General features: G+C 43.0%; 1 protein-coding gene across 5 annotated transcripts in view; it reads right to left on the reverse strand.

Moving 5' to 3' along the window:
* Positions 1-6,460: 6,460 nt before the first annotated feature.
* Positions 6,461-14,593, reverse strand: part of LOC102051093 (ankyrin repeat domain-containing protein 26-like) — a 59,351-nt gene continuing 51,218 nt past the window's right edge. For 4 of the 5 annotated variants that reach the window (XM_055711726.1, XM_055711725.1, XM_055711728.1 and 1 more), the window contains 3 exons: positions 12,477-12,533; positions 9,524-9,569; positions 6,461-8,055 (listed from right to left, as the gene is read on the reverse strand). In XM_055711726.1, the coding sequence (XP_055567701.1) occupies positions 7,907-8,055; positions 9,524-9,569; positions 12,477-12,533 (252 nt within the window). In that variant the 3' untranslated portion in view covers positions 6,461-7,906. The remainder of the gene's footprint in view (positions 8,056-9,523; positions 9,570-12,476; positions 12,534-14,593) is intronic. The other variant, XM_055711729.1, reaches the window with a different exon arrangement.

The following is a 14,593-nucleotide window of genomic DNA, read 5'->3' on the forward strand; positions in this document are numbered from 1 at the left end:
TTCTTGCCAACTGCCACCTAAATACTGCTTCATCTATACCATTTCATGCACACAGACCAGGTGTGTGGGAGTTCTGTTCTGCAGCAAGTTGCAGTGCTTGAACAGAAGCCAGGGCAGGAAGCGATTATGGCTGAAGAGCCGATGCTGATTGAAAGTGTGTGATGCTGCGGAGGAAATATAACACAATAGAACCTCAGTTAGTTTGGAAGTAGATTTCAAAAACAGGGCACATTAAGATGTAAACAGTCAATAGGACTGGAGCCCACCTTTCTCCTAACAATCAGGTCATTAGCAGTAGGAGTGTGCAGAATGATTTCCATGATTAAACTGCAAGTGCAAAATGCATGAAAGTGCGTGCTCATCAACGCTGAGCGGAAATGGCCTTGCTTTTTGCCATGTTTCTGCTACTGCTTGTTCTAATTCATCCTGGATACAAGAGTCAGACGTAAGTGCAAAGAGGCCTTTGAAAAGGCAGGCTTGATTCTTTTGTGTAACTGTAATGGGGAAGCATTGCTCACTGGACTTGTGCTTCTGATTTTCAAGACTGCGTCCTTGAAAAGTCATCAGCTTGCATTCAGTTAAAATTGTCAGGATCTGAGTGGAAAGCATCTCTGATGAGAAATGGAACAGAATTCAAATATTTGGTAGTGTTAGCTATTGTTATAATGTAAGTGATGATTGTTACATGGGTGAAGGGGGCAGCTTCCTGTTTTATCTAGAGGTTAATATCTTGCGTAGTTTATAATATCCATTAAGTAATTTTGAGTTTTATTCTCTAACTTCTGATTGCACCATTTTTTAGAAGTCCAGTCAGTGTAGAAAGGAGTAAGAAAGACAAACTTCAACCTGGGAGCTTTTTGTTTGGTTGGTTTTTTTGTGGGTTTTTTTGTTAAGATGCGTATGATGCTCTGCAATCACATTGTGTCTGTCAGCAGTTTTCCTTTTCTTTGCTTTTCTGCAAAGTGCATGTGCCGGCAGAATTGCTCATAGCTGAAAGGGAATTGCCAGGCTGCCCTACTGCTAATGCCGTGCTTCAACACAGATGTACCCAGAGCAATGCCCTTTGTCATCTTGGGCCTTTCAGCAGCTGAGCATTATTTATGAAAGCACTGAAGTTTCCCTGCACTCTTCCATGCACCACCTGAGCCATGGTAACTTATTAAAGTGAGAAACTTCTAGGATGACAAAGGTTCTAATACAGCACCAAGAAAGGCTTTATCAGTGAAGATAATCTAGACAGAAGGAAGTTTAGGTAAGTTGCAAAAGCCAGTGATCCATCATTTTCCCCCTGCACTTCTTTTCCGTTTGCTACTGTCTGTGTGCCCATAACATCTACACATCTTGTCTTCCATGTCCAAAATGAAAGCTGATTTTTCTCACAGTGACTTGGGCCCCTCGTATGACAGATGGCAAAATGCAGGTGCAGGTTTTTGTTTCAGGGATAAAGTTGGAATGTAATACAGCCAGTCATTTATACAAGGAAGATTAAATTCAGCCCATGTTCAAAGTCATTTCTTCCTTGCCCCAAAATAGGTGAGTAAAAAAATCCCCCAAGTATGTCCTTTTCTTGATGGAAGAAAGCTCAGCGCCATTGTGGATGCCAAGGAACAAACCAGGTTTTAAATCCCAGCTTCTCTGAGATGTTGGTGTATTTCTGGGAAGCAGCCCTGCAGCTCTCAAAAATTAGAGGACAGCATAAAACAATGAAGAGTTTATTAACAGTAAATACAAAGACACATTGTTGATTAGATTGCTCTGAAGATTTATGTGGAAAAGGGAGCTGGAACAGGCCTGTGTGATTTAGGATTCCTTGGTAAATAATTTCTAGCTGCTGTGAAAGGACTGTTAGCTTTGTACTGGGTTATTTTTGCCTTGATGCTCCAGAAATCCGTAAGCACGATGCTGTTCCATGAAAAGCCATTGAAGAGGAGCATTTGAGCTGGGTAATAACTGCCTATTCATTCTTGCAACAGGGAACGCAGTTTTATGCACAGGATTTTGATAATACAACCGGAGATTAAAAGTGAACTTTCTCTGAGGCTGTGGCAATTGGCACTTCACCAGCAAGAAGGTGACTGGCAGTAGTATTCGTGTAGGTGCCGTGAGTGTTCATAGAAGTGAAGCAAGCTTGCTTGTTTGTTTATAAAGGTGCCTAGAGCTCCATTCTACGCGAAGGCATTGCTGTAGACATCTGGGGATGGGCCTGTGAGGCGGGAGCAGAATTTGTACTCAGTTTCTACAATTAGAACAGAATTGGCAAGAGAAGATAAAAAATACTGTCCTTGTTGTCTGCGATACACGGCTGTGCTCATAAGGCCCAACAAGTGTGTGGTCCAGATTATCCTGAATAAGACATGGACTGTGCTGCTTGTCTTCCTAACAGTCACCATCCTTGTTGTGCTTATAGTAATTAATTAATCATTTATAGTGATTAAATTTATAGTGATATAATAGAAAAAATAATAGTAATAATCATTAATAATTCATCATAGTTAATAGGTAGGAGAATGATCATCTATTACAGTAACCTCAGCTAAAGTAGCGCTTATACTTAGGGAAAGGTGGTACTATCAATGAAAAGCAATTTGCATATTCAAGGTTGACAGTGTCAAGAAATATAATTATCAACTTGATTTGCAGGTGCAAACAGTCAACACCATCTGCTACTGGCAATATGTAACCAGGGGGTGAGAGGAGGCATGAATCAAATAATACACATGATGGTGTATTAAAAGTTGAAAAACTGGTTGTCAACCCCTTGTCCTAGGGGCCTTTTCTAGGTATCCTGATACCTCCCAGCACCTGCACCTTGTGCTTCTGGCTGTCGTGTAGAAGAGGTGTGTTGTGATGGTGATTCCCACAGTCTTCTCAGGCTAGCTGTACTAGGAAAAGGCATGCAAAGACATTATAATTATAAGCAGATTAAGTCTTTCACACTGCTATTTCTTTAAGCGTTCAGTGATGTTAATCTGTTTTAGAAGTTAAAAGAAATCAGTTAGCCAACAGCAATGTTAAGTTACCGGACGCTGGTATGAGGAGAGATTGGGACAGCCATTAAGAGTGTAAGTCAACACCAGCCAAAGGTCGTTTTGCCAATTTCTTGGGGTTTTATGGGTAAATAATGGGTACAAGTGACACTGGTGAGAAATCTGACCCATATGCATGCTGGAAGGCGGTGAGGCACCGAGTCGTCAAGTGTTGGATTACGTGATAAAAGCTTTTCTGCTTGCCCCCCACAAAAGAGACAGGGTGCAGGTGGGGTGGGACACTGGAATAATACCCTGCTCCAGCTGCACCCAGGCCCGTCACAGGAGCTGCCAGCTCTTCAGAGGCCCATCTGCACCAGCTCAGGGGAGCAGAGAGGCCCAAGGGTGGGCAGGAACCCAAGTTAAGGACCCGGAGGAAGGGGCTTGCCAAATCCTGTAGGCTGCTAGAGAGATCCACGCTGTAGTACCTGTACCTAGCTAGGTATCTCTGTCTACAGACGTACCTACATGCATGTATCTTTGTATATGTAGCTATACATGTTTTTGTACTGTCACATCCTCATCAGCCTACTGGATTTGGCAGTAGGAATTGCCTGACACTATGGTCTGGAGCTGGAGGTGTGGTGGATAGGAAAGAAACCAAAGCTCACGTTAGAGAAAATGCTCCACTAATAGGCATAGTTGAAGAGATGTGGTTTGGTAGTGGGAAACATCTCTTGGCATGCTGTTTGTTCAAAGTCTCATACATTTCTGCCTTGCTTAAGAAAGGCATTCTTTGTTTGAACTCCTTGCTCTGGGGTGCAAGGAACACTGGCAGTGGGGAGCAGGAACAAACTGAAATTCCCTTGGTCACATGCGATTTGCCTGCACTGTTTGCATGGGACAGACAAAATGAAAAAAAGAACCCTGGGCATGCACTCGCTGTGTGCAAATAGTGTGTGGTCAAGTACTAAAGACGCTAGGTCCAGATGCTTAGTCGGAAATTATGAAAGATAAACACCTGCACAGAAGATCAGTTCCCTGCTTTATAGAACAGGACACAGCTCTGCTTCAGCATAGTGAGCTTGCGTATGGTCAGGTGTGGTAGCAGCACGCCCTGGTTTCAGCTGGGATGGCGTTAATTAGCTTAGGAGCTAGCACAGTGCTGTGTTTTGGCTCTGATGTGAGACTTTTCAGTCCCTCAGGCCTTCTTAGCAAAAAGGCTGGAGGGGCACGAGGGGTTGGGAGGGGACACAGCCAGGTCTGCTGACCTGAACCAGCCAAAGAGGTATTCCATACCATGGGACGTCGTGCTTGGTATATATATACCTGGGGTTGGCTGGGGCAGGGGGGTTGTTGCTTGGGGACTGGCTGGGCATCGGTCCGTTGCGTTGTGCACCTCGTGTTCCTTTCTTCCTCTGGATCTTCTTCTTTCCCTCGCCCCTTCCATTATAACTGTTACCGTCATTATTGCTCTTTCATTTTTATTCTGTTTCAATTACTAAATTGTTCTTATCTCAACCTTTGAGTTTTACATTCCTTTCCAACTCTCCTCCCCATCCCTCTGGGTGAGGGGGCAGTGAGCGAGGGGCTGCGTGGCACTTGGTTACCAGCCGGGGTTAACCCGCGACACGGCACCACTTTCAGGTGGTTCCCAACAAGCAGCAGGAACCAGCCACCCCCATTTGAGAGCAGGGTTTTCACTGGCAACCAGAAAACAGACACGTCATCACTGAAGTTCCGTGACTTGCCTAGGCTTTCCCTCGTGGTCCTGCTCGATGTTAACACTGGTTTGCCCAGCAGCCAGTAACCTCCGCTTCTCACTGACAGCCAGCAGTAAAGCAGCATTTACCAAGGCTTTCCTAGGTATATAGAATGTGTAGCTTGTCTGTTTTGATTAACAAGTGCTTTATCTCTGTAGCCAGGTAAGTGTGGTGAGAGGTACTTCTAGGGTAGAGGCAGGATGAAAACAGGACGGAGTTGGTCAGCATGCTTACGGGACACCGGATTTATGTTCCCTCTGCAAAGCATCAGTGAAACAGCCATCAGTGGCAGCCATCGGCAATGAATTATAAGCAAATGCCTGGACGTTTCAGAAGCCAGGACTCGCTGTGCAGACATACTAGTGCTGCAGTAGCACTACTCAACTGCTACTCTGCTAATAAGTAACAATGAAAAACTAATGTTTTGTAGCCATGACTCAACACATTTTGAAGACAGCAAAACCTGCAAAACTTCTGACACATTTGCTCATGAGGAAAAAGTGACTGGCATAATAAGATTTTCTGAAACAGAATTGTTTATTCCATACAAGTGATTGCAAAGATCTGCAACCTGCTTGTAGCTACTGACCGAAAAGGGTTTCTAATGTATCTTAGCAAAGAAATCAAGAAACACACTTGCTTTCTTCTTTGGAAAGAGATCCGGAAGTTCCAAAACCTGAACTTGACTGTTAATGCACAAGCCAGAGAAAGCCTTGCTGAAGTCAAGGTCAGCAACACGCACTGCTCCTCCTCTGTCCACTCGATTACTCACACATCGCTAGAAAGGTACCAGATTAGTGTGGCACCATTTCACCCTTTGCAAACCCATGCTGGCTCTTCCCTACCAACTTCTTGTCCCTAACATCTTTGGAAACGGCTTCCAGAGTATGTGCTCCATCACCTTCCCAGGCAGCAGGATAAGGCTGTAGTTCCCCAGCTTCTCTGTCTTGCCCTTGAAGATGGGACAGACGTTCCCCATCTTCCAGGCCTCAGGAGCCTCCCTTAAGTGCCATGCCCTCTCCTGCCCCACAGTGACACTGGAGATGGACTTTCAAGCGAAGGAATTGCCTGGACTTCTCTTTACTCCCCTCACCCTCATCATAACTGCTATCAATGCCTGTTATGGCAGATGCCAACACTGAATTTCTGTTCTGCTGCTCCACCAGCCAAGAGCTTTCCCCTCTCACTAACAACTGGCAGCAGAGCGCAGGTTAAGAAACTTGAGCACAGGTCGTGTCTGAGTTCATCACAATGACAACACAAAGTGAATGTCAGGATGTTCTGTCCCTGCTTCCTCTGTGGAGGGACACTAGAAAGTCACTTCTCTGTGACCACTCTGGTGCAGGCTGGAGAAATTCCGTTACACCTTTTGCCTTTGCAGCTACACATTGGCTGGCTCCCCATGGGATCAAAACCTGTGGGATTTCCCAGCGTTTCATGGCCACCAGAAGCTCACCTGCTACCTTCCGCCCAAACCACAGGAAGGATTGCTCTAAAATACAGGAAGAGTCTGGGAACTGAGCATTAGCAATACCACAACTCCAGTCCGTGGTCTTAACAATTGTGGAAAAGGACATACACAGGTGCTGGCCTTTCACCTGGCCTCCAGGACAGGCTGAAGGTGCAGCTGTGAACAGAGCTGAAGCGAGCAGAGGAGAGCTCAGGAGAGCTGTACGGTTAGGGAAAGGGGTAGAAAGTCATGTCAAGAAGGGGAACTATAAAACAAAGACATATACTAGATGACAGAGTTTATTAAATTTCAAGTTGAAACAATATCTGGAATTAAATACAGTATATTAACTTCACAAATATGTATTCATATAAAAAGGAACAGTGTCACAGCAACATTCATCGCTTTCCTCACTGCCTGTTAACTCAAGTCCTTGAATTAGTGAGTAAAACCCCCAAATTTTTCCAGTCTTAATTCATCTGGCGACAACCATTCTTCCTTTTCCAGAACTGGGACTTTGCTCTATCATCTTCTGATCACTACTGAGTTCTGTGGACAGGAAACGACAACGCAGATCTTCAGTAACAACAGCTAACTCCCTGAAATAAGTAAAACTGCTGCTTTTATTGACACAAATGTCCCAGAACACTGGCTAACATCTGGGCTACAGCCACCATACCATCAGCTGCTAGCTGCAACAAAAAGATTGGCTATCCTCTCATACAAGTTTTGGAAAGTACTGAGGAGACTGCAAATTAATATATTAACATTCATTTTTCCCGCGCATGAAGTGTTTCAGGTGCCCCACAGCTGCTGATGTAGTAACTGTGAATGTCTACAGCTGCAGCGATTTTTGATACAAACCTCAACACGAATACTGTGAGAGGCAATGGGCGCAAACCGAAACACGGAGGGTTGAGGCTGAACATCAGGAAATGTTTCTTTACTATTAGGGTGACGGAGCACTAGCACAGGCTGCCCACGAGGCCATGGAGGCTCCATCCTGGAGATAAAAGCCAGCACGATCTTGGGCAACCAGCTCTAGGTGGTCTTCCTTGAGCAGGGGAGCTAGAACAGGTGACCTCCAGAGGTCCTTTCCAACCTCACCCGCTCTGTGATACAAAACAAACATACCAAAACCACCACATAACATTCTTGGCACTACTATACACTCACAGTAATTTTAAACCTAAGGCGCATAAAGTGACAGCCATGTAAAGTGCTCTGTTCTCCAGCATGAAACGTAAAGATTTCACTTTATCCACAGAAATATTTACAGCATCTGGACTGAAGCAGCAGGCTCAAATCACATCAAATGACATCCTAAGCATTAAAATAACACTTGAAACATTAAAAACACATAGGGTGAAAGGATCAAGCAGAACAAAGGGAACGTTTTTGTTAAAACACAGGACATCAGCGGAGAAAAGTAATGCATCTACCTTAATAAGAAACATTTTGACAATTCTGTCAAGCTCAGGAATCAAGATGAGTCATTCTGCTAGTCAGAAAAAAATACGTAGGCTTCTTATGGTGAGTGCAAAATAAAACAACTATGCATCAATAAACCAACAGGCAAGTGCAATGTGCTTGACATCCATTTAATAGACTTAGAGTTTATATTCAGATTGCACTAAACGCATTTTCACATCTGAACTGTGGGATGAGAAACTATAGATGCACTATGTAAACAAAATGATTTCCAGAACTTTTTCCCAGCATTCTGTTCAAATCAGGTAATTTTTGGTTAAAACATCACGGTACTCCTGTATCGCCCTGCAAAGGGGATCCTGGTCAACATGGATATTTCTTGAAGATCCATCAGTCGATACCATGGGAGAAGCTCTGGCAGATCCAGTTTCAAGTTCAGCAGTGGCTAGGGAGAAGAGAGACGAGATTCCAGTGTTGCTTTTACACTAGACAGGGCCAAATCAGTCACTATAAAAACATTATGGGTAACTGGAGAGACTACAGTCCAGAAAGAGATTTAAAAACTTCCAAGGGAACATAACAATCAAAGGGCTAGGCACAAAGGAAGAAACAATCTTTTTCCACATTTACTTACCAGTCAACAGCATTTCTAAAGCCAGTGACAGAAATTCTATAGGCTACACATTGAACATCTTCAGGGAATCCACAAATGACTCCTGCTTACACCGGTGCTAAATTGAGCCCCCTCTTGAACCTCAAGTATCTGTTTTCGTTACATGTTCAAAGCAGCGATTTATTGGAACTCTACTCCTAAAAACCAGCTTCTGCATTCTCTGTGACACACTTAAAAAGAATCCGCCTGTGAAAATGCAAACATCTGTGCAATGCAGTCAGGCCAGGACAAGTCTCCTAGCCTGGCACTTTCTTTGAGGCATGTCTTTGTAACCCACCCTGGCAAAACCCTCTTTCCTCCACAAAAACACATACTCAATGAAAGCAAACCCACCTTTACTATCCTTCTCCAGCCACATTTTTCAGAGAAGGTCCTGAAACCAAACGCACTCTATGACACCTAGCAGATGCACAATTATGTCCAAAATGCACGTGGATGAAATGTGATGGCTTTGTGTCCATTTGGACACATGCAAAGAGCTGTGAAGCTACAGCTAAACACTCTCTGTATTATTAAAAGCATGCAGGAACAGAAGGAAATTCTCTCAAGGGCTACCTGCTTTGAAATAGCACCAGTCACTGCAAAGCAAAGCAGTGACTCCAGAGGAGCAACTACCATGAAATAGGTGGAATTCCTCTTTGGACACCTGGCCTCCTATTATAGAGCATGTTTTATGCTATGTGTTAAAAGCATTCAACTTATGTTTGCCTAAGTGCTCCTAAATGATCTTTTCCTCAAGAAAAGGTATCTTTTATCACTAATTATGTTTTTCTTGCTTATTCAAAAAAGACTGCAACATATAAGCTACAAATACAAGCAATGAATAAGAAACAGCAAAAATCCAGACCCAACAGCAGAGAACATGTGTGGTCTGATTTAGTGCGGAATGCAACTGATGCACTTGGAAGAAGCAGTGATGGCTGAAGTCTATGAAAATCTCAGGGCTTCTTTTATGTTTGATGTTTGTGCTCAAGGATTCACTCTAGCAAAAGGTGACTTCAGCTTAAGCCACCTGTGTAGAGGAAATGGGTTAGTTTTCTTTGCACTTGGTTTTTTCAGGCAACTGCATAACATTCTACACAATGTTTCGGTAAGCAGGAATTTTTCATGTTCAAGTCTAAACTGGAAAGCTAGCAGAAAAAACCCCTGTGCTTAGCACAGGAACTTGACAGCTTTCAAGCCATTATGTTCAAGAGTTAGGAACACTCTTTCCTTAAAAACTAACATAATGACACATTACCTTGTTCAAGTTCTTTAGTGATTTTTTCATCTAGTTCCTGCCGTACCTAGAATTATACAGAAAATACAGTTAATATTTTAACAGTTACATTTTTCTAATATTAAACTTCTAAAACATTCTTAAAACCCACACATAATGAGATAAAACCTAAAAATATCATTCCAAACAGAGACATCTTGGTTTGGGGTTTGATTTTTACTAAAGAGAAACTTTTGGTCAGGCAGGCTGCAGCCGCCTCATTGCTCAGCAACGTTTAACTGTAGCACAAAACAATCTGTAACTCACCAGCTGGATTATAACTGGGCAGTTAAAAAAATACACAGGAAGAAAGCAAGAAAGCCTAGCGCAGTTATTACAATGAAGGTATGGCTACAGTTTAGCATCAAACACATGAACAGAATGTCAGCTAGATGCCGAGATATGGACAAATGCCATCCCCGGGGACAAATCAGCCAGCTGAGCCTGGCTCCTGCAACTTCATAAAGAGAAGAGGCGCAACAGCAGCTGCTGCAGGATTGACATATACCGTTTGTATAGAAAAAAGCGTGTGCCGATATTCTTCTTTTCTCCACTTTAAGATGGGAAATTGAAAGAGCTCCTACAGACCACGCCAAAATTTTTCTTTATTGTAATTGCAAATACCATGACACACGTTTATAAAAATACAAAAGCGCACACAATTTTTTCTTGCAAACTTTGTACTAAGAAAAGATAACCACAGCTACAGCTTCTACGCAGCAAGTGCTGTGGGATTTGTTATGTAGCTGGAATCAGGCTGGATCACTAGAAAGGAGCACTTATACCTTTTCTCCCCTAGAAAGTCGGTACTGTTACCAATTAAGTTATTCTCACTTATGATTCTGCCTTCAGAAGCCTTCACAAGAAGGAATCACATCTCTTTAAGAGTCAGTAGTCCAAGCGCTATATGCTGCTGTTTACATTTGATGATACTTGTTATTCCTACATTTTTTCCATCAAATTTGTGACACACAGAAGCAAATTTCAAAATAGATATCATACAGCTTCCAGGCCTATGATGGCCATGAAAACGCTGCAGGGCTTGGACCTTGTGAGCTATACAGAGAGGCTGAGAGCTGCAACTGTTTCTTTACTGGAGTACAGGAAAGCTCAGGGGGACCTTATCGATGTGTATAAATACCTGGTGGGGAGAGTAAAGATGATGGAGCCAGACTCTTCTCAGTGGTGCCAAGCAAAAGAACAAGAGGAACAGGCACAAATCCAAATAGAGGATATTTTAACGTAAGGATTTTTATACTTTTTTTTAAAAAAAAAAATTTAAGCATGGACAAACACTGGAACAAGTTGCCCAGAAAAGGTTGTGCAGTGTCCATCCTTGGAGACGTATAAAACCTGGCCGGACAGAACAGTGAGAAACCTGCTACGGCTGGCCCTGCTTCCAGCCGGGGTGAGGTTGGACTAGATGATCTCTAGAGGCTCCTTCCACTCTCACCCATTCTGTGATTCTCTGATTTTAGTACTGAATTCCTGGGGGAAGAAGCATTTATTTTATGAAATGAGCAGACCCACCTAGCAACATGACAACAAGAAGAATGGAAACACTGTACAATGTACTCAACAGGACAGAGAGAGCAAGAGCCTCAGGAAGGAAACTGCTCTGCTTACCCTCACAAGAGAAGCAGTAACAGGCAGTAGCTGCAAGGGTCAAAGAAGCGGGGCTGTAAACCAGCAAAGCGGAGGGAAGGGCTCCTCTCTCCAGGAACACAGGGACAGCTGTGACCAAATTCACCAGCTCCTCCAGGAGAAGCACCACCCTGTGATACTTCATTGAAATACTCTGTGCCAACAGAGCTTCATGAACAATGGAAAAGGACACCCCCCCCCCCCCCCCCCCCCCGATCTCTAATTGTTTTCAAGCAGGTACAAGCAGAAGCAAAATCCTGGGGAGAAAGGACCCCCTAACACCTGAGATGAGACACAGGTAACAGAAAAAAGCAGGTAAACTAATGCCTAGACCAAAATAAGACCCAAACCCAGGACCAATCCCAAGCAAAGAAGCAGTAGTTGAGGTGTTAGAAGAAACCACTTTCCCTGGTTTCTGGAGTCTTCACAATGACTAGAAGGTCCACAGGACCCTCTGCAACATGTATGAATCGATCAAGAGAAGAAAAAGATCTTGTTTTTCTCTTATTCATTCCATCAATGTCTTTGTGATTCTCACCCGTGTCTGAGGGAAGAGAAATAGGTGGAAATAAAGCCAATACACTGATTTCTGAAAAGGGAATGGATGAAGAGCCAGGCAAAATACACCTCTGCGGACCTTAACTTGCCTCCACTGTTCTCCTTCCCCCCACACCCCTGGGAAAGGCATCACAGCTGAGTATCCCAAACCTCCTGAGCGGGTACCTCTCACCTCACCGCACATCTCTTCAGGCAGGCAGTTAACACACCAGGTGTTCATTTGCAGCAGTCACCTTCTCAACAGTTCTTTTTCAGAAAGTGGTGGTGACTTACTACTTATCCACACAGGCTGCTTCAGCACAAAGTGAGCTGGATCCAGTAAGACTCCATGAGATGACGCTCAGAGTCTAGGAACTCAACTTCAGAACAGTACTGGTACTCCAGACACAACTGCTGTGACCACCGAGAACTTTTTGAATATGAGAACTGGCAAGGAGGGTAAACCAGCCTACTCCTATAGTTCAAAGAAGTTCCATGCTAACAGATTAAATCCATAGATTATCATCTTTCAGATGGTTAACTACCACAGAAGCCGTAACACTACAAATACATAAAGCAGGAGAGTACTCTGCAACAGTCATTCTTTCACTTGGACAAACTAAAGTTCAAAAATACGTGCAGTGTTAGGAAAATGTGAATACATCAGTAAGTTGTAATCAAAACCTAACAGCATAAATAGACAACATTTCCAGTATAAAATACCACCCAACATTAAACAATGCTGGCTACAAACCTTGCCATGTATCTGGCTGCAGAGAAGAGAGAGACGGACAGATTTTTGATTAAGGAGCTGAAGAAGAAAGAAAAACGGCCTTAAGTTCACAGGTCTTCAGTGAGAAACAAGAACATGGCCTACATGTAAATGAAGCAAGTAAAAAAGCTAACAATAAAGACTGCTACAAGAGTGCAGAAAACCAAATCAGAAACGGAACAGAAATTGAAGGATTAAGTAGGAAGCAGACATTTCCCTTCCCACATTACGTAGCAAAACTGGTTTCATTTATCCACTGATTCACCCTGGTTGCAGAGTTCACTATCCTCTTCTATCAAGACACCCACGTTCATTTTCACCAGCCTTTGGCACAACTGTTAGGATTTAAGCTTGTCATTTGTTAAACCTAACAACAGGACTCCAGTCCCAAAATCTCCTTGCAGCGCTTGCAGGAGACACTCCTTGCCTTAGTCTATGGACTAAGGCAGCAGGTCTGAAATTACAGTACACAGACCACTAACAGTGCCTCGTACTTGTGTTTCATCATCTTGATTCAATTTAGTTCTGGATGGTGACACGCCAATTCATCAGCAGCTTGGGAATCAGTACATCAAATCATAAAAAGACAAAAAGACCCCATCAAAGATCTCTTTATTCCTGTAAAGGAGAGGCAACATGCACGTACATCCTTCTTACGACACAAGTCCTACTATGAAACGGAACAAGTTTCAGTCAACCTCCTTCCAGAACATAATGAATTGCTCATTGCTACAGTCACTGTCTAATTACATGCACAGAATTTGTCAAGTACTTGTAATTTATTCCACACTACTGGAGTTCTAATAAAAATAAAAACCACCAAAAAAACCCAAAGACATTTGCATGGGATTGGGATTCTACTGGTTAATAAACTTGTGCCAATACGAACTTTTTTGTATTTTTAAAGATCCTTTTGCACTTCCACTTCAGGGTTACTCATTTCTGTAGCATATATATTTGATGAAGGGGAAGGGGCTATACTGTAATGGAACACATTTCTTTATGCTTTTTTTAAGAATAACATGCTCATTTTTTGCTGAACTTGCGACATGACCATCTTCAACATGTAAGGCTCTATGTGTAATCACTGATATTCACGCCTCATGTTTAGGAAAACGGTGCAATCTTTCAAGCCTTTAAACACCAAATTCCTTAGTTAAGTCTAAAGAAGAAACCGTGTCCATTTGCTAGTGGAGCACTTCTTCCTCCTGTCAGCATCGTTTACCAGTGTTTTTTCCAACAGCTGCAGTGGATGTGGGAATAAACACCATCACTTTGAATAACAGCAGTGTGGACTATTTTCACCTCTTTGCCCCTGAAGCTCTCTCAAAGCTTCTGCACAAACAAAATTTACATCAACATCTTCCTCTTAAGAATGGCTTGCATGTTCTCTGCTTCCAATAACCTTTCTCACCTTGAGGAAGCTACTACAAGGAACGCCAAATCTGAAGAGAGCTTTGACTAAAAAAAAGAAGTGCAAAAGGACTACCTGAGGCACACTGCAATTTAAGCTTCGTAACTCCCTGTCATTACCAGCTTTAGTGGCAGAAGCATTTGTAATCTCCAGCCAAGGCAGCACTGCGCATCCTGAATTTAAAGGCAAGGCAAATTCTGTAGAAGGGAACCAGGTTAGTGGGAAAACAAACCTGAGGCATAACTGAAGTAAACAGTGAATTGAAGAAAAGGCTTAGAGTCAGCGAAATTCTTCTGTCTTGAAACAGTCTGGTGAACAGACAGAATACTAAGCAGCACAAGCAGCAAAGCATTTCAAAATAGACTAAAACTAGAATCTCTGAACTCCTCCCTCATGCTCCAGCTTGCCTCCTGAATGGCACGGGACTCCTGTGGAAATGACAGCACAGACTGTGCATCTGGTAATTTTGAATTTGGAAACTGATTTTGATTTGCCACCCATTATTGTATGCAGAGGGATATGTGCAGTTTTTCCCTTTTGTTACTTCTTGACTTAAGTGTCTTACGTTCCAATTCAATCCCCTTCTTTCAGATGCACGTTACACACATGACATACTGCACCCAACTGAGAAAAATTAAGCCAGCAGTTCTAAGTGAAATACTCACTTAGATGCACGTCCTCTAGC

This window comes from Falco cherrug, chromosome 5 (assembly GCF_023634085.1).
Source record: "Falco cherrug isolate bFalChe1 chromosome 5, bFalChe1.pri, whole genome shotgun sequence".
NCBI classification, from domain to species: Eukaryota; Metazoa; Chordata; class Aves; order Falconiformes; family Falconidae; genus Falco; species Falco cherrug.